This window comes from Nannobrachium achirus (genome assembly GCF_963921795.1).
Source record: "Nannobrachium achirus genome assembly, chromosome: 14".
In the NCBI taxonomy this organism is placed as follows: domain Eukaryota; kingdom Metazoa; phylum Chordata; class Actinopteri; order Myctophiformes; family Myctophidae; genus Nannobrachium; species Nannobrachium achirus.
This window is the reverse complement of record NC_137821.1, coordinates 60321414-60349083: the sequence shown is the minus strand read 5'-3', so window position 1 is coordinate 60349083 and position 27670 is coordinate 60321414. Positions and strand designations below refer to the sequence as shown.

The 27670-nt window shown below is 42.5% G+C and overlaps 1 protein-coding gene across 1 annotated transcript; it reads right to left on the bottom strand.

Moving 5' to 3' along the window:
• Positions 1 to 6722: 6722 nt before the first annotated feature.
• LOC308298168 (tryptase-like) lies at positions 6723 to 26019 on the bottom strand (the record flags this gene model as incomplete). The annotated part of the gene is made up of 7 exons (XM_080741724.1): positions 6723 to 6727; positions 11545 to 11756; positions 11834 to 12090; positions 14262 to 14401; positions 17690 to 17961; positions 18989 to 19154; positions 25962 to 26019. 7 exons carry the CDS (start codon positions 26017 to 26019, stop codon positions 6723 to 6725), a joined length of 1110 nt encoding a protein of 369 aa, XP_080597850.1.
• Positions 26020 to 27670: the final 1651 nt, after the last annotated feature.

The window sequence follows — 27670 nt, the reverse complement described above, 5'->3', positions numbered from 1 at the left end:
CCGACAATATTGCGGAGACTGTGTGTTTATTTTTGGACCACAATGCTTATATGAGACGATTTTAAGATGACTCAATGTTATTCTCCACAGAGAAATTACTTCCGCGAACCGGGGGATGAGCGAGTGACGTCATGACTTCGTTACTCTATATTGATCTCTTAAGACCATCACTCAAGACTGACCACTTTCACTCATTTTTCTTCATGGTTCTCCAATATGGGATATGGGTATAGGGTTTAACAGTGGTGCGAAAAGCACTCAAATGTTTTACTAAAAGTATACTACAATGGAGAACTTTGTAAACTAAGTATAAGTCTGGAATCCAACATTTTTTAAGTAAAAGTATTGGCATCAAATTAAAGTTGTGTAAGTATTGGCATCAAAATGTACTTAAAGTAAAAGTAAAAGTACTCATTATGCAGAATGTACCATTTCAAGTTTTGTATACGAATCCTTTTGTATAAAAATCTTTTGAAAAAAGCAGATCTACAAGCTGACAACGCGTTGATATATGACCCATTGTGAGCTTGTACATCGGCTATTCTCTAATGGCGTACGCCAAGCTGAAGTGGTAATGTATGCTTTGTAATAATAATCAAAATCTACAAAGTACTATAGTAACTAAAGTTGTCAAAAGTACAATATTTGCCTCTGAGATGTAGCGGAGCGAAGTAAAAGTATTGGCAATTGGAAATGACTTAAAGGTTAAATGACATTCTGTTTTTACCAATCATAAAAGTCTTTGCCCTGGTCCTAAAAACATGTTTTAAAATGTTTAAACTTGAAAATCCACTCCATGGAGCCATGGTCTCTCTCTTTTATGGGCCCTGTTGAAAAAAGGTCTGTCACCTGAAATACTCTATATTCACCACCAGGGGAGCCTCTCTCTTTCTAAAAGACTACCCTCTCACACTAAAAGATTTGAAAAGACTCCCCAAAGACTTAACGATGATTTTTAAAAGATTGTTGATGCCTATAAAGATTTTGTAAAGACTGGTACAAGATTCTCTTTTATTTGCTGAAATAGGCCTATTATAGCCATGCCCATGTGTTCATATTCCTCTGACTAGCTCCCACACACAAACACACACACACACACACACACACACACACACACACACACACACACACACACACACACACACACACACATAGAAAATAGCCAATCTACAAGCTCACAACGCGTCGCATCGCAGTATTGCAGTATTGATACTTTTACTTGAGTAAAACATGTGATTACTTTTTCCCTCACTGCATGCACATATTGCACACACACCGAGCTCCGCCCTCCTCCCTCAGCCCTCTTCTCCCGTTCTCTCCTCTCCTCCATAGCCGGTGCAGATTGATCCAATCAACTTATTATCAACTTTGAATGTTATGTTATGATACGCCAGGCTGGCAGCTCAACCGAACGTCTTGGGGAATAAATGGCTTTTGGCTCGCTAGCGTTCGGTGATTCAATGTGGAACGGGTGCACCAGGACACAGACACACACAGAACCATGGCAGCTAAAGAGGCTCAGCGGGGAATTGTGTTCAAAATACGAGCCGAGCCCTAGGCGCGGGTGTTTTTTCTTACCCCGGGGACGATACATTACCGGAGCCTTGTGGTTACATATATACCTTCGCGGAGTTCAATTTAGACCGTCCGTGCCGCGGTAATGTTCCAATATAGCTCCGCTCCGCAATGCAGAAAAACTTCACGGTCCTTCTTTGCCTCAGTTTAGAGAACCACATTGTCCAAATCTTGCTTGTGTTTATAATCAGCAAGAGCCGTCGCAGACTGCGTCCCGTCTGACCCGTCTGATGCTGCGTCAGTGCTTAAATAGCGGTCAAGACGCAGCTTTGCGTTCAGGACGGAGCTGCCGCGGCTCAAGACGCGATTCTCGGTTTCAATCACGTCTTTGCGTCTTCTAGACGCAAAACCGCGGCTCAAGACGCGATTCTCGGTTTCAATCACGTCTTTTAACCTCAAAGACGCGGCTTGGACACTACAATCGCGTCTTTGATCTCAAAGACGGGGCTTGGAATCGCGTCTGGCTGGAACTCGGTGTGGCCGCTGAGGAGACATGTAACCCGCAAAGTCTGCTGTGTGCTGTCCTTGCATCTATTAGATACATTTTAGTATTATTTATTGTCAATGGAATATGCTATAATACAGTATCTGGCTTAAAGTCCTGTTCGCAATTTGGTGTTAGGGGAGTTTCTCACCTGAACTGAGTCAGTGGGTCCCTAGACATGAAAAATCACTGAGGTGCTCGTCCGCCATAGTGCCACGAATGGCGCAATGGCCAAATCAAATATGGCTGCCATCGGCTATGATGAAAATCCAACTTTTCTGTTTCTGGGTGTATAGGCACATGTAATACCTCTATTTGGACTACTTGTGGTGTGGGGAATTCATTTCTGATATTGTTTTGACCATTTTGGGTGATTTGGACCTCAAAAGGTCATGGTCAAGGTAATTTTGCTATTCCGAAGACCGTGGGCCATAACTTGGCCATTGTTAGGAGTAAAAACAGGTGCAGTAGGTCTAAATCAACTAATGCTGACATGTATAATTCATTTCTGACATTGTTTTGACCATTAAGGATCATCTTGTCTTTGAAATATCAATGTCAATGCCATTTTTCAAAAACGATTTTGTTCATTACTTGCACTTTTATAGTATTTTTTGTAAGTTTGTTACTATTTTATAGTAAGTTTGTTTTGTTTATAACAAAAGACATACTAGTGAGAAATACAACAAGTAAACATCCACATTTAACTTTAAAGGGGGGTTTAAAATGGGTGTTTAAATGAGCAAATAAGACTATTTACGAATAAAAGTGACAAATACAATTACACAACAAAATCACACACAAAATTAAATAACAATTTCCCTCAAAGTGCACCATATTATGATTGTGTGCATGCAAGTTAGTATGAGGTGTTTTTACAGGATGGATTTGTCATTGTTCCATGGCAAAATATGATGCACAGAACTCCATCAGTGTCGAGTGTCTTGCTTCAGACATGGCAGGAGTGTACTAAAGTCAAAGTGCTCCTTCCATCCATCAGAGCTTGACATTGACTTTTTGAGGCAGTTGTCCTTTGGACAAGTATATTTCCCATTCACTTGTCCGGGGTCAAAAGTCACTTGTCCGGATAAAAATGTCATACATTGAAATAATAACAAAAGGACGGCTAATGACCCCCCTTGTCCCTCCACTCCATAGTATGGGCACTTGTCCCGGACAACAGGACAAGTCTTTATGTCATGCCATGTTCCATGTTCCATTGGTTCTAGTCTTTCCTCAGGTTCCTTGGCTGTTGCAAGCAGGTGGCAAGAAATGCGCTAGAAAGGTGCCTTGTTGGTCTCAGCAGTTGTATTTCTCTGCTACCAATACTGTGTCTTGTTCTGTCAAGGTCTTTGCCTCCAAAGTTTGTAGATATTGTACTCGGTCAGAAGCCATAACTGCATGTTTAATCCTCACCTGGCCAATGCAGTCATCTCCTGTCTATAAGGCATATGTGCCTTGATCACTGTCTTGGCTAGTGGTGCTCCAAGATGAGACTGCTTGATGCAGTGGAAGTGAGTCTAACCAGTGCCATACTGCTGCCAGCTCTCCTTCATCCCCAGTGCTTGGAAATATGGGGTGTAGTATAGCAGTAATGTGAAGGAGACAACAACTCTCTGGGGTCCGCTCATAGTTCTGACATCCCATTATTCTGACCATTAGGTTAGTGAAGGTTAGGGATAGGCTTAGTTATAATGGAGGCTGTACAGACACCAGGTGTCAGCCTCCCCAATCCTATTCAAGATGTCTGCGATCTCTTCTCCACTAGCGACATCATCAACAGAGACAACAGCTGATAATGGTAAATGGACTGCATTTACAGTATATAGCGCTCTTCTCCAAAGCGCTGTACAATGTATTTCACATTCACCCATTAACACACACATTCACACATACATTCACACCATGAAACCATGCAAGGTGCTCATCTGGAGCAGTTAGGGGTTCAGTGTCTTGCTTAAGGATACTTCAACAAATAAGCAGGAGGAGCCAGAAATCGACCCTGGAACCTTCAGATTCCAAAGCAGCCGTTCTACCTACATCTCCACAAGCTTGAATGGACACCACATTCCGAACACACAGCTGGAGAGCTGTTTGTTCTCCTCAGACAACCAGAATTTGTAAAGTTGATGAGGGATGGGTGTGTCTGTCGACTCTGTTATCTCTGATGATAATGAGTGGCTCCCTGCAAAAGGGGCTGGAGGTGAAGAGATCCCAAAGATTGAACTAGATTGAGGAGGCTGTCACCAAGCTGCTGGTACATGTGGAGTCAACTGGCCCTATTATAACTAAACCTACCCATAACCCTAACCTAATGGAGGGAATAATGGGTCGCCAGGATTATGAGTGGACCCCAGAGAGTTATCGTAGTGATACTTCCAAGCACTGGGGATTAAGTAGATCTGGTAGCAGTATGGCACTAGGTGTGCAGCGGCACATGCTTCTACAGCATCAAGCATCTTGGAGCACCACTAGCCAAGACAGTGATCAGGGGACATATGCCTTGGAAACTGGAGATGACTGGGGACTAAGCATGCAGCTATGGCTTCTGACCGAATACAATATCTAACAAACTTTGGAGAGGCAAAGACCTTGACAGAACAAGACACAGCATTGGTAGCAGAGAAGTACAACTGCTGAGACCAACAAGGCACCTCTTGCCACCTGCTTGCAACAGCCAAGGAACCTGAGGAAAGACTACAACCAATGGAACATGAATGGATGCAAGGAACACTTCGACACTCGAGGATATGGCTGCCTTGCTGATGGATATCGGTGCATCATATTTTGCCATGGAACAATGGCAAATACATCCTGTAAAACACATCATACTATCTTGGATGCACACAATCACAATAAGGTGCACTTTGAGGGAAATTGTTATTTAATTTTGTGTGTGATTTTGTTTTTTATTTGTCACTTTTATTCGTAAATAGTCTTATTTGCTCATTTAAACACCCATTTAAAAAACCCCTTTAAAGTTAAATGTGGAAGTTTACTTGTTGTATTTCTCACTAGTATGTCTTTTGTTATAAACAAGACAAACTTACTATAAAATAGTAACAAACTTACAAAAAATACTATAAAAGTGCAAGTAATGAACAAAATCGTTTTTGAGAAATGGCATTGACATTGATATTTCAAAGACAAGATGATCCTTAATGGTCAAAACAATGTCAGAAATGAATTATACATGTCAGCATTAGTTGATTTAGACCTACTGCACCTGTTTTTACTCCTAACAATGGCCAAGTTATGGCCCACGGTCTTCGGAATAGCAAAATTACCTTGACCATGACCTTTTGAGGTCCAAATCACCCAAAATGGTCAAAACAATATCAGAAATGAATTCCCCACACCACAAGTAGTCCAAATAGAGGTATTACATGTGCCTATACACCCAGAAACAGAAAAGTTGGATTTTCATCATAGCCGATGGCAGCCATATTTGATTTGGCCATTGCGCCATTCGTGGCACTATGGCGGACGAGCACCTCAGTGATTTTTCATGTCTAGGGACCCACTGACTCAGTTCAGGTGAGAAACTCCCCTAACACCAAATTGCGAACAGGACTTTAAGCCAGATACTGTATTATAGCATGTTCCATTGACAATAAATAATACTAAAATGTATCTAATAGATGCAAGGACAGCACACAGCAGACTTTGCGGGTTACATGTCTCCTCAGCGGCCACACCGAGTTCCAGCCAGACGCGATTCCAAGCCCCGTCTTTGAGATCAAAGACGCGATTGTAGTGTCCAAGCCGCGTCTTTGAGGTTAAAAGACGTGATTGAAACCGAGAATCGCGTCTTGAGCCGCGGTTTCGCGTCTAGAAGACGCAAAGACGTGATTGAAACCGAGAATCGCGTCTTGAGCCGCGGCAGCTCCGTCCTGAACGCAAAGCTGCGTCTTGACCGCTATTTAAGCACTGACGCAGCATCAGACGGGTCATAAGACCCGTCTTCAGACGTGGACGCAATAGCGTTTTACTCTCTGCTCGCTGGCCCGTGCCATTGGGTGTGTGTGCACTGTGTGCACGGTCACAGCAAAGACAGCCTAGTGTCGGTAAGAGGAGGGAGGTTCCACTGCGCTCTGTACCCGGGGAACGGTGCACTGTGTTCGGATACAGCTGACACAGAGTGTCGGAGACAGAGGCTGGGACTAGGAGAGGGGCGTGCACTAACTGCTCATGACGACAACGTCCGAGAGCCAATGATCAGAGCATCAGAGCCTCGTTATGCAGGACCACAAAGAAAGCACTGCATGTTGAAAGTTGAGTTTTTTTTGGTGTCATTGAGGCCAGGAAACATAAAAAAAAACATAAAAAATAGAAAAATGATTTTTTCATGTCATATCCACTTTAAGTACAAATACCTCCAAATTGGTATGTACTTAAGTATGTACTTGGTTACTTTACACAACCCACGGGGGTTTAAAATAGGCCTATAGTGTAGACTCTTTATATGAATATGTGGGGGCTCCTTTTACGCTGTTTCACAAATCCTCCGCATGTTAGGGCTTTTGGCCTTGACAAAATGTTCTCAGCCGTGAGATTTAAATTTGTTGCTTTAATCCATGGGAGCCCGGTCCGTGATTCCGAAGCTGCTTGCTCATCTGGGCTTACTTTCAGTGAAGCCATCGCATACGAATGTGCTTCACTGTTAATCTGTAGGTCAGGGACGTGCAGAGAATGTTAGAGAGGCAGGGGCTGATATTTCTAAAAAGGGCCTTTTGGTGAAAATATCAAAAATAGCTCACAACGCGTCGCAGCGCGATGTGTTGTGAGCTTGGAGGTCTGCTATTTCCGATGCTCGATACCACACTGAACTAAGCATAACGAGACAACGGACTGACCTCATGCTTCCTTCTATGCATGAGGAGTCCAAGTTGCTTCTTTTCACCTGACAGTGGGGATTTCCCTGGTTTGGACGTAATGCGTGGAAGGAACACGTTATTCCAACCAGTTCTTTTCCCCTCCATCAGGCCCCCCGGCTGGCCAGGGGGAGGCATTATTAAGACCAGGATTACTGCATGTTTTTGTGAGGGTATCAACCCTAGGAGACACGGGGAGAACATGCAAACTCCACTCAGAAAGGTCCTATCGCCAACCCCACCTAGGGTCTGGGCGCTGATGACGCGGAGGGAGGAACACGCCCCCAGTGCCCACTGCTTCCCCCGGCGGGAATCAAACCCAGAACTTTCTAGCTGTGAGGCGAAGCGCTAACCACTGCGCCACCGTGCCCCCTGAACTAAGCATAATCAAGTGAATACTGGAGATGTTGCGTACAGCATGGATTTCTACACAGAGAGGTTAATTCATAAGATGCTGCATTCAAGTTCAGGAGAGTTTGGACAAGGCAATTTTCTTGAATGCTGCCTTCAGGTATGGCATGGAGAGAGGAAATTTGCATTTCTTTCACCATAGTAAAAACTGCATTCTTGGTCTGGAGAGGGCACTTTTTACAGACAGTTAAAAGGGCAGGGGCTCAAGCCCCCATTTGATGTCTATGTGTGCACGTGCTCTAGTCTGCACCACTATGTATATTTATGGAAACCTTTTAATGAATATCATTTCATGGATATGCAAGTTCTCAAAAGTATGAGAATTGAGCGGTTCCTCCCCGCTATAATTCAAATATGAACCGGTTATTACAAGGACAAATTAATAATATCAATATCTCATACTGTCAGGCTCGGTGGCGAGGTCGACAAAGTGGTTGGAGCCGCACACAGACAGAGAAATGCATGTAACAGATATGAAAATATTATAGAGAATGTATGGTGGTGTGGCTCTAGATGGCAATGTGGGACAGTCGGTTGGTCTCCTAGCCTGACTGCAAGCGTCAGACTCTATCACACACTTCGTTTTGGGAAGAGAGTCTGAGATTTCGGGCAGACATTCCACTTCTGGGGTTCACATTTTCAGATTGTTAATTTATTATTACACATATATAATTTGTTACTGTTAATAATAATAATAATAATGATAATTATCAACTTTATTAGCACCTTATAGCACCTTTCATGACATGAATGCTTTACAGAGCAAAGATGTAGCAAAAGTGCTAAAAAGAACAAATGGTTAACAATAAAGCAGGAAAGAAAAGTAAAACACATATAAAACAACATTTAAAACATAAAAAAGGCAGTGAATCAGCGGCCACTGGGCTTTGCCCAATGTGAAGTAACCTTGAAGTCTTGAAAAGACCGTGTGAATAAGCCACGCAGCCATGGCTCGAAAGGCTACGATGATAATCCCGATTATTTTGGCTAATGTCAAAAGGTATAGGCCAGGTGTCTTCAACGTTTTCAGGCCAAGGGCCCCTTATAATAAGGGAAACATAATAACATCTGCAAACTAAATCGTTACCAAGAAATTTCTTCACCAATGTGTTTCTAAAGGTGTGTAATAATATGTACTAAAAGGTTGAAATTCAACTCCCGGGGGAAACTTCATAAAAAAACTGATGAAAATTGCATTTTATGCAATGGATTCAGCATCATGAAAAACCCCTAGTTTGACCCCTCACATGCTACTTAAATCATTGTTTTTTCTGTATAGTAAAGTTAATGCAACACAAACACAAATCAGTTATTTTATGAGCTTTCCCCCGGGAGTTGAATTTCAACCTTTTAGTACATATTATTACACACCTTTAGAAACACAATTGGTGAAGACATTTCTTGGTAACGATTTACTTCGCAGATTGGTCAAATATCTTATAAAATCCCCTTTTATTAGCTGAGAGAGAAATGAAGCAGGGACCCCCACAACCTGTCCATATAGTTTCATTGTTTTACAGCACGATCGATCAACAGTGTATTTTGGATTCGTGTCAATTTCTGTTTTCAGATATTTAACCACTTGAGCCGTTCAATACTTAATAAACTTGACCTTTCACTCTAGTCTGCTCTTTTACCCCTCTACAGCTCTTTGCCAAAGCTCGCAATGCCTCGCAGCGTGAGGCGTTGTGAGCTTGTAGATCTGCTGTTGTTGGCTAAAGTTCTCAGAATAAGGACATAGGGTTCAAGTGGTTAATATAAAAAAGGAGGAAAAAAAAGGTTTCTATCACACACAGATTTGGTGGACCCCCTGTAGTAACTCTGAGGACCCCCTAGGGGTCCCGGACCCCCTGTTGAAGACCCCTGGTATAGGCTAATTATGTGATCCATCTGTGATTTTATTCTGCCTCTGTGAATCTAATGGATGGGGAAATGGGTTTTTACAATGTTCTGGTTATGAACCATCTCCCCTAATCAATTAATCAATCAATTATTTTTTATTTATTAATCACATTTCATTCATTAAGTGAAACTTGTGTAAACAGAAAATAATTAGGCCTATGGAAAGGGAAAAAATAGAGGAACATAAGAATTTATTAAAACACTCAAGTCATACTGTGTTACAATCATTTGAATACGTCGTTTGGCGACGTCACTGTGGATCCATTGCCATTAGTGCATCTGACTATGGTCTATTAGAACTGCAATTCCCAGAATTCAGTTAGAAACAGAACCACAGTTTTGTTAGTGAATGCTGTAGGGTCCTGGTGCCAAGGACATTGTGTATAACAATGTTGTCTATAATACTGTATTATGTAATGAATAAATAAATGCATTTATGTTTTTCTTCTGCCACAAGTGTCAGGGGCAGAGAAAAATGTGTTTAGAGAAGCACTCAAACATACATTCATGTGTGGTTCAGGGACGTGCTGGTCATTGGGAAAAGCGGGACAACTCCCGAACGGCCAGTTCATTCCCGGCCGGTCCAGGCCGGCCATTATAAAAAAAAAGATGTCGGCCATTTTGGGGGCTGGGCGTCCAACAAAGTAAATCGCCACTGTCGGGCAGAAACCTTGTATCTCCAAGTTTCAAATGTGTAAATCTTTTCGCAAAGTCCTGCTTCATCATACAAGGCCGTCGCACAAAAGTAGTGAAAACAGCAGATCTTTGTAGATCGGCTGTTTTCACTCGTTTAAATCATTTTTAAAATGATAAATACAAAACAAACGGTTTTGGACATACAAGGTTTCCACCCGACAACAACTAAATATAACTCATGTAATTGGCCCACTGGCTTGTCAGTTGTCATGATCTGAAATGGCAAATCTTTGAGTAGCAGCAGCGCTATAGAGAGAGATCTCTCTCTCTCAAACTCTTTTTCCCAGGCTGAATCAGGGGCCCAGCATGTCCCTGGTGTGGTTATTGTGAAAAATACATCAGTGAAGGATTATGAGAAACTATGACTATGAAAAAAATAAAAGCAAATGTATTAACTTTTTTTTACATCCATGGAGACCTGTAAATTCTCCATAACACTTAACAAGGGAAGAAAGCTAAGTGCAACAACAGCTGACCAAATAATGTTTCACGTGTTTACAATTTCATTATGTTGATAATTTTTTCTTAATTATTGTGTAGCCCTAGGCCAGTGGTTCCCAAACTGGGGGTTGGGAGTCCGGACTTGTAGTTAGTCCTTTTTCACAATATTCATCTATCTGTCAAACTAAATGTAATGCCTACAGTACGATTCCAAGTGCCTGTCAGGGTGGATATGATTATTTGGTCGGGGTCGCAGCCCTAAGCCATGGTGAAGAGAACGAGCACGAGAGTAATCACATGAATAAAGTAGGAGAAATTGATTGCCCTCGGGCCACCACAAAATAGACTCTCACACGGTCTAACGGGTGGAGGTGGGGGCGTGGTCATGTGTGGTGGTGGGTGGGGGGGCGTAGTCATGTGTGGTGGTGGGTGGGGGGGCGTGGTCATGTGGGGTGGTGGGTGGGGGTGTGTGGTCATGTGGGGTGGTGGGTGGGGGGGCGTGGTCATGTGGGGTGGTGGGTGGGGGGGCGTGGTCATGTGGGGTGGTGGGTGGGGTGGTGTGGTCATGTGTGGTGGTGGGTGGGGGGGCGTAGTCATGTGTGGTGGTGGGTGGGGGGGCGTGGTCATGTGGGGTGGTGGGTGGGGGTGTGTGGTCATGTGGGGTGGTGGGTGGGGGGGCGTGGTCATGTGGGGTGGTGGGTGGGGGGGTGTGGTCATGTGTGGTGGTGGGTGGGGGGGCGTGGTCATGTGGGGTGGTGGGTGGGGGGGTGTGGTCATGTGCGGTGGTGGGTGGGGGTGTGTGGTCATGTGGGGTGGTGGGTGGGGGGGCGTGGTCATGTGTGGTGGTGGGTGGGGGGGCGTGGTCATGTGGGGTGGTGGGTGGGGGGGCGTGGTCATGTGTGGCTGTGGGTGGGGGGGCGTAGTCATGTGTGGCGGCGGGTGGGGGGGCGTGGTCATGTGTGGCAGCGGGTGGGGGGGTGTGGTCATGTGTGGCGGCGGGTGGGGGGGTGTGGTCATGTGTGGTGGTGGGTGGGGCGGCGTGGTCATGAGTGACGGCGGGTGGGGGGGCGTGGTCATGTGTGGAAGTGGATTTGGTGGTGAAGTCATGTGTGGATTCGGTGGAATTACGGGTGAAGTCATGTGTGGATTCGGTGGAATTACCGGTGAAGTCATGTGTGGTGGTGGATTTACTGGTGAAGTCATGTGTGGTGGTGGATTTACTGGTGAAGTCATGAGTGGATTTGGTGGATTTACAGGCGAAGTCATGTGTGGATTTGGTGAAGTCATGTGTGGATTTGGTGGAATTACTGGTGAAGTCATGGGTGGATTCGGTGGTTGTACTGGTGAAGTCATGTGTGGTGGTGGATGTACTGCTGTAGTCAAGTGTGGATTCAGTGGCGTAGTCACGTGTGGTGCTGGATGTGGCGATGTGGCAACAATGGCCGCCGACCCGGGTGGAGGAGGTGGCGTGTTGGGTGGTGTACCATCACACACGACGCTCGCATCCGCGTCGGTGCCGGGGGAGGTAAAGGTGACGAAGCCCGGCTGGTCGGTGGTGATGTGGCTGTTGATCCAGTCCTGGAAGCGTGACACGCGAGCGTAGACTCCTGGGAAGCCGGGCCGAGCACAGCCTATACCGAAGCTCACCACCCCAGACTGGACCCAGCGGGTGCTGTCGCGGCTCACCATCGGCCCGCCGGAGTCTCCCTGATGAGGAAATGAGAGAGTTATGGTGTATTTCTTATAATATTTATGCTTTACTTAATCAGTTTTCTGCTGATATACACCTGAAATAATAATGCAATGTATGATGCCTTGTTTCATTGAGACTTAAAGCTACACTTGACTTTAACTTTCCTCCTCTACCCCAGTGCTCCAATTCTTAACCATTGAGCTACAGTAATGGCTAATAGCTGCTTGCTATGGGGAGATATTGAATCTTGACCATCAGGTAAAAATGTGTCCGATGCTGTGGGGGTGGCTTAACGAAATTATCGAAACGAAGCGGATAAAAGCGCCAAACTTTTTTTGAGGCTTCTTTAGGACCTAACGACGAATTTTAGCCTTGGGTACAAAACTTTATTTTGATGTTTACGCATATAATATCCATATCAAGTTGGGCTCCCATCGAATTTCTATACAGGAGGAAAATACCCGGAAAAAATAAATCTGCTTTAAGTAGGATGTGAGGGGTCTAACTAGGGGTTTGTCATGATTATGAATCCATTGCAACATTTGTTTTGCACAAACAACTTTCATTGGGCTAGAAATGGCCCCACAAAACGATAGTTTAGTGATGAGTCATAATTTTTTGGGGGGTGTTTTGGGGGGCCATTTCTAGCCCAAGGAAAGTTCTTTGTGCTAAGCAAATGCTTGCAATGGATTCAGAATCATGACAAACCCCTAGCTAGGCCCCTCACATCCTACTTAAAGCAGATTTATTTTCTGGGTATTTTCCTCCTGTATAGAAAGTCGATGGGAGCCCAACTTGATATGGATATTATATGGGTAAACATCAAAATAAAGTTTGGTACCCAAGGCTAAAATCCATTGTTAGGTCCTAAAGAAGCCTAAAAAAAAGGTTTGGCGCTTTTATCCGCTTCGTTTCGTTAATGTCAAAAACCAGCGTTAAGCTATAGTTGAGACATGACCTTTGATACGATCTAAATGTCTCAATAGAAGAGAAGGGAGACAAAATACAACTACCCCAATTGTATAGAAGCATACAGATTACCATACCATACAGATTGGACAAAATGACATTTTAAAATATTAAACAACGTTGAAATCTGTTGGCAGAAATCTATTGGCATGACACACAGGATTATACGATCTTGCACCCCAATATCCCTAATACCCTGATTATCTTGAAGTGTGCGTGTACCTTTAGTGTATCGTTGTGAGTTATTATAAACCAGATTATGAGGCACCATCAAAAATACATGGCCCCTGAGGGTCCACGTGGGGCTATTGTGATGGCAGACCCCTGAACAGTGTTTGTGCCAAGTTTGTTGCGGATCGGCACAACGGTGCGCCTCACACAGGTTCACATGTTACGTTTGTGAAAGTCCACCCACCCACCGGTCACCCGCCGTTGGTTGACACTGGGCAATTTTAATATAGGATAAGTTAGCTGATTTGATAGCTGATTTGACAGGGTGTCATAGAGAGAGAGAGCGAGAGAGAGAGAGAGAGAGAGAGAGAGAGAGAGAGAGAGAGATAGAGAGAGAGAGAGAGAGAGATAGAGAGAGAGAGAGAGTTAATGAGTTAATGACAGAGGAGAGCGAGCAGAACAGGGACGTGCTGGCCATTGGGAAAAGCGGGACAACTCCCGAACGGCCGGTTCATTCCCGGCCGGTCCAGGCCGGCCATTAGGAAAAAAATCAAAATAAAATGTCGGCCTTCGTTCCATTTTGGGGGCTGGGCGGCCAACAAAGTAAATCGTCACTGTCGGGCAGAAACCTTGTATCTCCAAGTTTCAAATGTATAATTTTTTTCGCAAAATAAAGCCCTGCTTCATCATACAGGGCTGTTGCACAAAACTAGTGAAAACAGCAGATCTACAAGCTCACAACGCCTCACAGCGCGAGGCGTTGTGTGCTTGTAGATCGGCTGTTTTCACTAGTTTAAATCACTTTTAAAATGGTTTTGGACATAAAAGGTTTCCACCCGACAACGACGAAACATAACTCATGTAATTGGCCCACTGGCTTGTCACTTGCCATGATCTGAAATGGCAAATCTTTGAGTAGCAGCAGCGCTATAGAGAGAGATCTCTCTCTATAGCGCGCAATGAGGGCCTCTCCAACTCTTTTTCCCGGGCTGAATCAGGGGCCCAGCATGTCCCTGGACAGAGGAGAGCGAGAAGAATGTGTCACCTGACATGAGTCCTTTCCCCCGGCCTCGAGACCAGCACAGATCATGTTCTGTGTGATGGTTGTGTAGGAGCAGCCACACTGTCTGTTTCCCACGACGGGCACCTGAACCTCCTGAAGGGTCTTGGGAGAGGGTAGGGGAACTGATGGAAGAGAAGACATCATTGTGACCGCAGCTAGGTCGCCACTTAGTATGAAACAGTGGTGTTTTTGACAGCAAATTTTGATTTAGTTTTAGTCATAGTCTTTTGAATAAAATGTCATTTAATTTTAGTCATAATTTAGTCACCTGAAGAGTTTGAGTTTTCTAATTTTAGTTGACTAAATATCATACGTTTTTAGGCGACTAAATCTACAGTTGATTTAGTCACTAAAATGTATTTTGGCAGGCCTTGATGGCATCGCAATGACTGATTTTACACTTGGTTGTGAGATGAAAACCCTATTTTCAGCATGCAACACTTGAGAGCAACCAAACATAAAATGACTCTCTTATCCACATTTTAGTCTAGTTTTTATTTTGGTGACGAAATTCTCAATATATTTAGTCTTAGTTTTAGTCATCACAGCTTTGTATTTATTTAGTTTTCGTCAGTGAAAAAATACAATCGACAAATATTTTTCGTCATAGTTTTAGTCAACAAAATCAACACTGGTAGGCTATGAAAGCCACCAGATCCTGTCCGTCACTCAAAATCCCTCATTCATTTGTTTGTCACTCAAAATATCTCATTAATTTGTCACTCTTCTGACATCACAATGCACTGCTTGCATATCTGAGCTCAACCATCAGACTGATGTCAGCGCTAGATGTCCTCGCCGGCTCCAAATATGGAGCTGTAGATCGTCCTAGGTCCAAATATGGAGTTTATTAGGTGAGACCAAGATAAGCTAGCAAGATGTGTTGGGTAGCTCCATAAATGGAGTAAGAATCTTCAGTGGGTAACTATAGGGCATGACCACGCCCTGAATCTAAATTTTGCCCTTTAGGCCAGGGGCCAATTCCGATATCTTCACAAATTGGTACCACCCAAGGTGACCGTACATTTTTTTACATGTTTGACTTCCTACATGTCTCTAGTTTACATTTTGGTATGATAACCCTTTCTGAGACCCAGCTTAATTGATGTTATCAGCCAGGTTTGTCATGATGCTGAATCCATTGCAAACATTTGTTTTGCACAAAAAATATTCCTTGGGCTATAAATGGCCCCAGAAAACGATGGTTTAGTGATGAAAAGTGATGAGTCATCACTTTTCATCAGTTTCATCAGTTTTGTGGGCCATTTTTTCTGGGGCCATTTGTAGCCCAAGGAATGTTTATTGTGCAAAACAAATGTTTGCAATGGATTCAGCATCATGACAAACCCCTAGTTAGACCCATCACATCCTACTTAAATACCCAGATTTTTTTTTCTTTTTTCTGGGTATTTGCCTCCTGTATAGAAAGTCGATGGGAGACCCCCAGACTCTAGCGGCTGATAACATCAATTAAGCTGGGTCTCAGAAAGGGTTATCATACCAAAATGTAAACTAGAGTGAAGTAAAACATGTAAAAAATGTACGGTCACCTTGGGTGGTACCAATTTGTGAAGATATCAGAATTGGCCCCAGGCCTACAGAATTGGCCCCAGGCCCCAGGCCTACTACTAGATTTACTATGGCTGATTGGGAAGCTTACAAATTTGAAGGAAATTTTACAAGTTTATGCAAGATTCAAGACGCAGCCCTAATTATCCATGCAGTTCTTCTTAACTGTTGAACTCCCCTGCCAGTGATAGGGATGGGACCATAAGCGATATTATCCTTTATCGCGTTAAAAAACACTCACGATAATCGTATCGTGGAGATTTAATTCATCGTGATATCGTCCTCCGTCATGCACTGGGTTCAGTTCGCCTTTTATTTCCCGAGCTGCATATCCAGTACCACTTAAACCCTCCCATAATAAGGTAAAAGGTACTTACTTGATACAGTCTTTTTTTTCACTCTATCATATGTCTTTGCCAAAAAATAGACGATCTACAAGCTCATAACGCGACACGTTGTGCGCTTGTAGATCTGCTATTTTTTTGGCACATGTTCTGCCCCAGGATAATGGATTTTGATTATCGTGATGAAATTGTAAATCGTGATTTATTTTGTCACAATAATTGTGACGACATTTTCATATCGTCACATTCCTATAGCCAGTGACCCAGCTCATTTAAATGGCAAACCTAGTTTGCAATTCTAATATCACCAGCATTCAATCTGTCCGACCTTTGTGAACAACCTTTGCCCGAATTTACATACTGTACAATTATAGGAGAAACTGAAAGGTATAGCCCACAACAAGAATATATCACAGGTCAGACTGTTTCGTTAGACCTGCAATAATGAATAGGGAAAACTCTTAAAACTCTTTCAGTTGTGAAATCGGAGTTCCCAGAAACCCCTCGCATAGCCTTCAAACGGGAAGGGCGAGAAACACTAGTTGTGTAACAGTTGACAGGCTGCTGACAAGCTTTTTCCTTTCACATGCCATCTCCTTAGTTGGGGCGAATCCGATACTTCCGTGACCACAAGAGCAAATATAAGGTCCATTTCTCAGTGGTTTTGTCAACTATGAAGGTAAAAATTACAAATTCAGCTCCCATGTCCTTCGCAAAAATGCGGGCAAAATGTTTGACAGCTAGGGTAATTTTCAGTCTCATTCACTTAATTACTAAACACCATACTATAAAGGAAAACAATTACTCCCAAAAATCAGCTTTAAGTTGGATGTGAGGGGTCAAACTAGGGGTTTTAATTATTCTTAGTCCATTGCAAGCATTTGTTTTGCATGAAAAACATTCCTTAGGCTAAAAACGGACCCCAAAAGACTGTGAAAAGTGAAGACTCATCACTCAACCATAGTTTTGTTGGCCACTGATAAACGGACCTTTGCTCTCGTGGTCACGGAAGTATCGGATTCGCCCCAAGTACCTAGCACTTACTCACCAGTGTTGATTTCGTCGACTAAAACTTTTTTTTTTCACTGACGAAAACGAAATAAAAACTAAATTAAAACTAAGCTGTGATGACTAAAACTATGACTAGACTAAACTGTTAGGGAGGGACTAGTGGTGAAGAGAGTCATTTGAAGAAGAGAGACATGAAAATAGCCGATCTACAAGCTCACAACGTGTCGCAGCTATTTTCAGCATGCAACCAAGTATAAAATCAGTCATTACGATGCCATCAAGGCCTGCCAAAATACATTTTAGTTGTCTAAATCAACTGTAGATTTAGTCGCCTAAAAACGTATGATATTTAGTCGACTAAAATTAGACTAAAACTAAAACGTTTCAGGTGACTAAATTATGACTAAAATTAAATGACATTTTATTCAAAAGACTATGACTAAAACTAAATCAAGACTTGCTGTCAAAAACAACACTGTTACTCACCTCCGGAAGCTATTGTCCCCCAGCCAGTCACCCAGCTCAGAGTTCCATTGTGGAAGGTGCTGTTCGCTGCTGCCAGACAGACCGGACGAATGTAAGCGGTGAAGGTGACGGGGCTGGAGAGCTTCAGTAGGGCGATGTCGCTGTCTTCATCCGCTAGCTGATCGTAGTTAGGATGGCGGATGACCTGTGTGACCTGCCTGCTTAGCTCGTTGGCGTTCGTTCCCTCTTGGCTCTGGCGACCCAAGTAGACAATCTCACCGTTAGCGGTGTTGCTGAAATAATTTGGGGGGAGGGGGAAAAACAGAGAGTCTATTAAGCATGATGCGCCACGTGCCCACAGAGACATGTGGTATCAAGTACTGAAAATAGCCGGAAATAGTCTGTATTTTGAATATTTTCACCAAAAGGCCCTTTTAGAAATGTCAGCCCCTGCCTCTCTAACATTCTCTGCACGTCCCTGCTTGTGAGCTTTAGAGTGGGGGGGCTCAATAAAGGGAGTCGCAGCCAGAGAGCTATAGAGTAACGAAGTCATGACGTCACTCGCTCATCCCCCGGTTCGCGGAAGTAATTTCTCTATGGAGAATAACATTGAGTCATCTTAAAATCGTCTCATATAAGCATTGTGGTCCAAAAATAAACACACAGTCTCCGCGATATTGTCAGGGAGGTGGCTCTGTATGGTTTATGATAGTCAGTCACTAATATTTGATACAGTCTGTTTCTGGTGAAAATGTAACTAATTCTTCGACAATAACATTAGCATTTTCTCACATAGGGAACATTGCAATAGATCAGGGGTTTTCAAAGTGGGTGACTGACGGGGCACCCTGGGGTGCCGTGACGGCAGTCCAGGGGTGCCACGAGATAACTTTATACATTTTGGAATTTATTTGGACACTTGAAGAAATATTTAGTGTCATTTGAAACTTTAAGTACAAAGTTATTTTCAGTCAGTTCTAACCAAAATGGCTGTTATCTCAACGTTTTCCTCGCAACATAATCACTAAAACATCGTCACTGTCAGGCAGAAACCTCTGTCGCACAAAACTAGTGAAAACAGCCGATCTACAAATCTGCTGCTAGTTTAGTACATTGTATAGATGATAAATACAACACGAACGGTTTGGGACATACAAGGTTTCCACCCGACAACGACGATAGCCTATACTATACAGTTAAGGTGCTGGGAGTGAAAATTATAATGTAGGGGTGCCTCGGATTAAAGAAATATTCATGGGGTGCCCTGAGACAAAAAAGTTTGGGAACCCCTGCAATAGATGACTGGAATTCATTTCTCACCTGCTGAAGCAGTGGGCAGCGGACAGCACCCATTCTTTGTTGATGAGGGAGCCTCCACAGAAATGACCGCCAGACTGCCGGTGTATGCTGGCCTGCCAAGGCCAGCTCCCAGGCGGGGAGTCGTGACCCCCGACGATTCTGGTGTTCTGAGGCGCCTGACCGCACACTAACAAAACAACACAGAGGGGGGTTGAGCTACTAGCTCGATACGATACAAAATAAAACGATACGATTCGATTTTAGCTGTTTTCATTTCGATATACTTCGATTTTTTAGGTTAACTGATTTAATGCCAGGTGCCACAAGGTGCCGCTAGAGTGCCAGACATTTCTGTATAGGCCTTCGCTCTAACTTCCGTCGACACAGGCAGTAGTGGCTTGGGATTTCACTGCAACCACTGTTATGGATGAAGACCGGAGGAAGTTAGCTAACAGTTAGCTATTAGCTTCTTTATTTTTTAGAAGCCCGATCTGAAGCTATTTTAGCCGCAAAAAAACTTTGTCGCTGCACTGGGAACACAGTTCAGAGAAAAAGGTCTCTAAAGATGTGAGTTTGTATTGGAGTGGGTGGCGCGGTGCGGCGGCGTTGCCCGATTACGGGCCGATGTAAACAGAATCGCGGCCCCGGGCATGGATGGAAAATTAGACCGGGGCTTCGTTGAGGCCACCGATTAATTAATTAATTGTATTAAATATTCCGGACTAGATCGGGATAGGCACCCCGGAATACGTCGCGCCACCGACAGTATAGATTGAGTTTTTTTTGGGGGGGGCTCTAAACTTTATTCTAAACCATTTTCAATGGAATAAATCGTCGGACAATCTAGAATCACTCGTTGGAAAGCGTAGGACGAGCCAGGACCACCCACATCTCTACAAGCAGCTCAGGGTAAGTAAAATAGCAAAAACAATATTGTTTTGGATTGAATAAAAAACCGAACTTTTTCGGGATAAGCACAAAAAGGGTTAAAAACAATATTTTGATACAGTTACTATATCGTTACATCCCTACAGCCGCGCAATAGATAGGAGGGGACGGGGGGGATTAACACCTTCACTTTTTTTGGGTGGAGGGGATATCCCACCCAGTGTTCAGGTCCAAGAAAAAGACGCAAATATGATCGCTTATACTGTACACACTGAGAGTAGGCCTAGTTCTCATTTCAAGGCGTATTACTGCCCTCTAGAGGCACAGTCCCACCAGTGCAGTGCAGTCCATTTGCAGCTCATCTGTTCTGAATGAGTTTAATTGCAACACAAGCAGGCATGCAGTGGCACTGGCAGAAGGAGACCGTCATTGCAGGTGCTGGACCTCTCACGTCAAAATGAAACGGTCAAAAAACCAAAAAACGATAACGTCGTTCTTTAAATCAAGCAACAATGTAAGTACCTTTGAACAGATGCATAATGGAAATACAATTTCGTTTGTCAACACATTTTAAGTTACGTTTCCTCTTGTTACTGTGGTTCCCAACTTTTTCATGTCGGACCCAAAAATAGACACCAATGAGGCAATCACTCATGGCCCCACGTGAAAATAAATCAGTGAAAGAGTGAAAGAATCACTGTCACTCACTGGTCACAGACAGAATATTTTACTAAAGTAAAACACTGTACATGCATGGCATGTGGTGTCTTCGGTTTGAAACTTGTCAACATGCACAGAACATAGAACAAATTGTAGTGATTTAATTTTCATGATTTATGAAACTTTATGACCAGGCGAATTCTGACAACAACAACAACAACAACAACAAAAAGACAGCAGCCGACATGTGTCTTTGGTTTGACACTTGTCAACATGCACAGAACATAGTGATTTAATTTTCATGGTTTATGACCAGGCAAATTCAGACGACAACAACAACAACAAAAAGAAGGCAGCAGCTGGAGGGCAGCCAGTGCAGGCTTTGGAGGAGGTGAGGAGAAACCTACAAATTATTAATTATACCATTAATGGCCCCCTTTAACCTTTATTTTCTTTATATTGCATTGTGTATGAAACTACTATTTCCTTCATGTTTTCAGGACATTTCTAATCATGACAGTGAGTCAGAGCAGACTATCCCAAAGCTCAAGCTGGGTGGATGAAACCAGACGCCACAGACTTGGACTGCAGGTTAGAATCCTTTGTAAATCCTGTGTGCATCATTGCATGTCATTCAATATTAAGACACTTTTCTGAATGATCTGACCAAATAACGTTCTCATTGTCAGGACATATCTGACAGCGAGTCAGAATATGGGACAACAGGATCCATCCATGTGGAGGAACTGAGTGACTCAGAGGAGACTGGAGGCCCAAGCCGCATGGATGACCAGGATGGACCACTACAGGTGAGACTCCATAACTGCTTTCTTGTTTAGTCCCATGTGCCTTCACTTAATGTGGCCCACAGGTTAATATCCAGTGATATATAATTTATTTGAGCTGTTAGAATTCCAAAAATGTACCTGCATTCATCACTTGGGTCTATTAGTAGCTGAATGCATGACTAGTATTGTGTGTGTGTGTGTGTGTGTGTGTGTGTGTGTGTGTGTGTGTGTGTGTGTGTGTGTGTGTGTGTGTGTGTGTGTGTGTGTGTGTGTGTGTGTGACACACGCAATCATGTTCATGATTCCACACAAAAGCTCAAAACATGTCACACTGCAATGCATTTTGAGCTTGTAGATGTGCTTTTTTTTTTTTTTTTTTTGACAGTATTTGCATTGTGCAATGTTGGTGTGGATTGGAACTACAGCTACTCTCTGGTGGGGGGGATATGTCCCCCCCTCCTCGGGGCAAAAGTGGGGGGGATATCACCAAAAGTGGGGGGGATACCGCACATACCTCCCAGGTATATCCCCTTCACTTTTAAAATGCCTCTTGCGCCCCTGCATCCCTATGAGCTAGATTGTTAGATTGTTGTCTTTGTCAAGGTATTGCATGCTTTTACATCCTTAATATGGCAGCAGAAATAGGACATTTAATGGAACAAACAGACAGACAGACAAACAGAAATAAAAGGAAATCACATGCTTACCGGACAGTTGTGAATAAGAGCCTGGAATTCAAAATAAGACATTAGTTTCAGTCAACGGCACATTTTGTGTCCATATGGGAACTTTGTTGCCTATGTCTTCATTGTGTGCTAAAACATGTTAAAAATAGTTATTGTTTGACGGAAAAAGGTAAATTAAATATCTGGACTACAAGTTCCACTGGAACTTCTATAGCAGGGGTCTTCAACGTTTTCAGACCAAGGACCCCTTAGTTGAGAGAGATATGAAGCAGGGACCCCCACAACCTGTTCATAGATTCCATATAGTTTCATAGTTTGACGGCACGATCATCAGTATATTTTGGATTCATGTCAATTTGTGTTTTCAGATATTTAACCACTTGAACCGTCAATACTTAATAAACTTGACCTTTCACTCTACTTAGTCCACTCTTTTCCCCCTCTACACCAAAGCTCTTTGCCAAAAATAGCCGATCTACAAGCTCACAACGCCTCGCAGCGCGAGGCGTTGTAGATCTGCTATTTTTGGCTAAAGTTCTCAGAATATGGACGCTAGGGTTCAAGTGGTTAATATATTAAAAAAAAAGGTTTCTATCACACAGAGATTTGGAGGACCCCCTGTTGTAACTCTGAGGACCCCCTATAGGGGTCCCGGACCCCCTGTTGAAGACCCCTGTTCTGTAGTTTTCCTCAAATAAAAGAAGACAAGGGACAAAACTAAAACCACATTTCCAAGACGGGTTTGTCAAAATGGTTATATGAACATATTGTACCACCACTATGTCCTGTCTGTTGGAATGCACGTCACTTTGTATATCTTCACATGCATCTGTAAACGCCCACGTTCCGTTGCAGGCCACTTGACGAAAGAATTCAAATCATTTGCAGGAAATATCTCAATCTTAGATGTACTGTAAGATTCCAGGAAGCATGAGCTCAGAGCAGGGGTGGTGTCGCACCAAATTCAAGGCCCTGGGTACAAGGATTTTTTGTTTTAACTATTGAAAAATAGCTGTTCTACAAGCTCACATCTGCTATTTTTGAAAAATCTTGAAAATGTGTGCAAGTCTAAATCCTTCTAAGGGTTTAAAAAAAAAAAAAAAAAAATGTCAGTGCTCAAACTTTTATGTGAAGGACCCCCAAAATGATATGTATTTGGCCACGGACCCCCATCTCAAAATATTTAGTTCCAGGGACCCCCCAGAAGCAAAATTTTAGTTACAAATGTTCGCTTAAAAAAATACATATATTCAAAGATTTGCACACATTTTCACGACCTTTCTAAAATAGCAGACCTACAAGCTCGTATCCTATCTGCTATTTTTCAATAGCTAAAGTAGAACATAATGAAATCCCCTCCACCTTGGGCCCTAGTAACTCAGTCCCCCCCCCCCCCCCCCCCCCCTTGTGACGCCCCTGGCTCAGAGTTAATATGATATTATCAGCGCTACTATTAAATTTAGGCCTAGAATTATTGAATGCTTTAACCAGTGAAAAATAGCAGATCTACAAGCTCGGTGCCGCGCTGTGAGCTTGTAGATCTGCTATTTTAGAAAATATATGTATTTTCAAAGCGAACGTTTGTAACTCAAATTTTGCGTCTGGGTGGTCCTTGGAACTATAATATTTTGAGATGGGCGTCCGTGGCCAAATACATATAATTTTGGGGGTCCTTTACATGAAAAGGTTTGAGAACCACTGACATAGGAGTCTCTCAAGAACAGACTAACTGAGCTCCAGTTAAGTGAAAAGGACCGTTTCTTTGACGATGGCTGGCCAGATTGCTGACATAGAAACATGGGTTTTTCAAAAAAAAACTTAGAATGATTCAAAAGACACTTATAGAGCCGGGTCAAAATTCTAATCTTCACGGTTGTTCTTTGTTTTAATATATTTAAACCATAAAATAATGATACACAATAATGTGTACCCGTTCTGAATGGGTTAAGAGTGCCACGCTATTATGCTATAATACACATGTGTACACAATAGTTACAATATTGTGTGATCCTTCCTGAAGTTGCTGAGGTTGAATTTGTCTTTGCTAAACGTGGGCCTGTAAAGCTATTTGACGCTGTGACAGTGATTAAGGCCCATAAAAATACACGTGACAGGGGCGCCTGCTGGCCTACTGGCCCAGGCGCATACCACTTAGGCATTGCCACATAGGCATGGATGCCTGGCGGCCTCGCCGGTTCGATTCCCGATCCGGACGACCTCTGCTGCGTGTTACTCCCCATCTCTTCCCCCATTTCCTGTCAGTGTAGTGTACTGTCCTATCAATAAAGGCATACAAGCCCAAAAAAACTAATCTTAAAAAAAGAAGAAAAAAAATATATATACACTTGACTTCAGTTCACTGTTAAATTACATAGATTAGATCGAATAACTGGTGGGATTGTGTTGTAGGTCAGTGGTTCTCAACCTGTGGGTCAGGATCATCACGGGGGTCCCCAAAATATTTTGGGGGGTACCCAGATGATTCACTTAATGTGCAACATTGTTTTCTCACTCAACAGTAAACAAACCAACATAAAGTTTGACTGTATAGACGGTATCTGCACATTTCCAAAGTGACAATTTAACAACTTGAAAATGACATATTAAACATTGGCCAAATTGTCAAATATTAGAGGCAAAAATGTTGAAAATTGCCGATCTACACAACGCCTTGCGTTGTGAGGCGTTGTGAGCATGTAGATCTGCTATTTTCACATTAGAACCGTGTTATACAAAATGTAATGCCTCAACTCTTAGTACTCTCAGGGTGGGGGGTCCCCAGTTAAAAAAATGTATATTTTTGGGGTCGCAGCCTGAAAAGGTTGTGAACCACTGCTCTAGGTCAAGGAATGAACAGGGTCAAAATATAAAAATACGTACGGTATAGCCTTGTTTATCTGCTTTGTAATGTTGGTGTCAAATATGCAAGTTCTTTGGGCTCGATTAGTCAATATCGAAGCAAATGTTATATATAAAAACCAGTGGGAGGGATGTCAAATGCTGATGGAAATGACAGTAGCTCACAATGTGGCAGAGCAAAGCATGCTCATTTTGTGATTAGTCATGTTAAAGGGATATTTCACTTAAAAAAATTATAATAATAAAAAAAAACTTTTGGTAATTGTATTGTCTAATCAGGCTTTTATGAACACCCTGAACAGTTTTTAATTTGCTTGATTCAATATTTATATATTTGATGTAAATTATATCCGGCCCTCCAGGCCCAGGGCCTCTCCTCACACACACCCATTGTAACTTCAAACTCGTTTTTATCCATGATAGATTCATTAAAAACACCCATATTTTTTTTCTGGTGACTCATACTACCCTCCTAATACGTGAGCAGGCCGTGTTTTTTCAATATATTTTTTCAATTATTTTTAATAATTGAAAAAATAAAACGATAAATACAATAAAATATTATAAAAACTAAATTAAAAAGGTTATCGAAAAAAACATGGCCTGCTCACGTATTAGGAGGGTAGTATGAGTCACCAGAACAAAATAAAAATGGGTGTTTTTAATTAATCTATCATGGTTAAAATGGAGTTTGAAGTTACAATGGGCGTGTGTATCTAAAGATTGAATCAGGCAAATTCAAATCTGTTCATGGTGTTCCCATTCCCAAAAGCCTGATTAGACAATAAAATGGCTGTGAAATATCCCCTTAAAGTAAAAACTTAACTTAATTATAATTTTAAACAAAATATATACAGTATAATAATATACAGTGTATATATATATATATATATATATATATATATATATATATATATATATATATATATACTGAACATTTTGTAAAACTCTATGGCAGCTATTCAGTTACATCCTGTATCACTTACAGGCTACAGTACATAAAGACATATGCAAAGAAGAGTGCAACCTAGCAGGCCATCCTAGTAAGAACGTTGTATTTTCTCCGCTTTGGCCTCGGTATAGATCAACATCAAAGAATATGGCTTTTCTTACCTTTGGGCTGCAGTACGAGCATGAGAGATATCGCACACAGCTGCTTGTGGAGGGCCATGTTCGTAACTCCATTGCATAAAGCTGAGCAACATCGATAAATAGCTTTGTCCTCAACTCCTCCCATACAGTGGCAGTGTGGCACCTGTCATCAAACTATTTTGACGTGTCACTGGTTTCCTCATTCCTATCGTATCGCAGCAGTAGGTAATTACTGTCAGTGGTGTGGCACCAAATTCTGGGCCCTGGGTACAAGGATTCACTCACATTTTATGCTTTAACTATTGAAAAATAGCAGATATACAAGCACTCGGTGCCGCGCTGTGAGCTTGTATCTTTGAATATTTCAAATCCTTCTGCGTGTTTTTTTTTTGTAAAAACCTATGTTTCTATGTCAGTGGTGCTCAAACTTTTTTCATGTGAAGGACCCCCAAAATAACATGCATTTGGCCATGAACCCCCATCTAAAAATATTTAGTTCCAGGGACCCCCCCTAGAAGCAAAATTTGAGTTACAAATGTTCGCTTAACAAATACATACAGTATTCTAAGATTTGCACACATTTTGACGACGTTTCAAAAATAGCAGATCTACAAGCTCGTAGATCTGTTATTTTTCAATATCTAAAGTATAAAATAATTAAGGCCCCTCCACCTTGGGCCCGAGTAGAGTAGTAGCTTGTAGATCTGCTATTTTCATAGTCGTTTGAATCAAATAGTCTTTTGATTCAAATTTCATTTGGTTAAGTCATATTTTAGTCTTGTGAAATGTTTTAGTTTTAGTCAACTAAATGTACAGTTGATTTTATTTTAGTTTTTTCGCAACAAAAAATAGTCCATCTAATGGCCAATCTACAAGCTCACAGCGCTTATCTGCTATTTTCAGAGCTCAACTCCCGGGCGCAAGCAAACATAAAATTACTTTTTGTTCTACTGGATCTCTTCTCCACTCATCCCTCCCTGACATGTTTTCGTCATGGTTTTGTCAACTGTCAAATCAACACTGGAATAGACTCAGAGCCAGGGGTGTGGCACAACATTCTGGGCCCTGCAGTGCAAGGATTCACTGCGGGCCCCCCATGAATGTTCTTCAAATGGGAACTGGCCAACTGAGAACGCATTGTTACGCATTGTTTGTGCTTTAACTATTGAAAAATAGGAGATATACAGTGTGTGTCGAGCTGCGAGCTTGTAGATCTGCTATTTTTGAAAAATCTTGAAAAAATGTGCGCATGCCAAGTGGAAGATAAAACATTGTTAAGCCACACACGCACTAAGTAAAAGCATTGCACGCATTGCACTGTAGGCTGCTACACACAAACATGCACCCGCAAGAAACATACAAAATGACACATGCATGCATGCACAGAATTACACCTTTGAAAGCATGCAAAGTATGCAAATAGTGGCCTACATACAGTACACGTGTTCACATGCACATAAAGTCACACACAAGAATGACAGTCATGCTGTTAATATGTTTTGTTTCCGGCTGAGTGCATGCCGATTGTTATCCATTGCGCGCGCGCGCGCGCGCGCGTGTGTGTGTGTGTGTGTGTGTGTGTGTGTGTGTGTGTGTGTGTGTGTGTGTGTGTGTGTGTGTGTGAGAGACAGAAGACACAGAGAGACAGATATACAATCAGGCGGAGATAAACTTGAGTGACAAGTAATGTTAAGAACATAGTATTACACATTACTTCATGCAAACTTCAT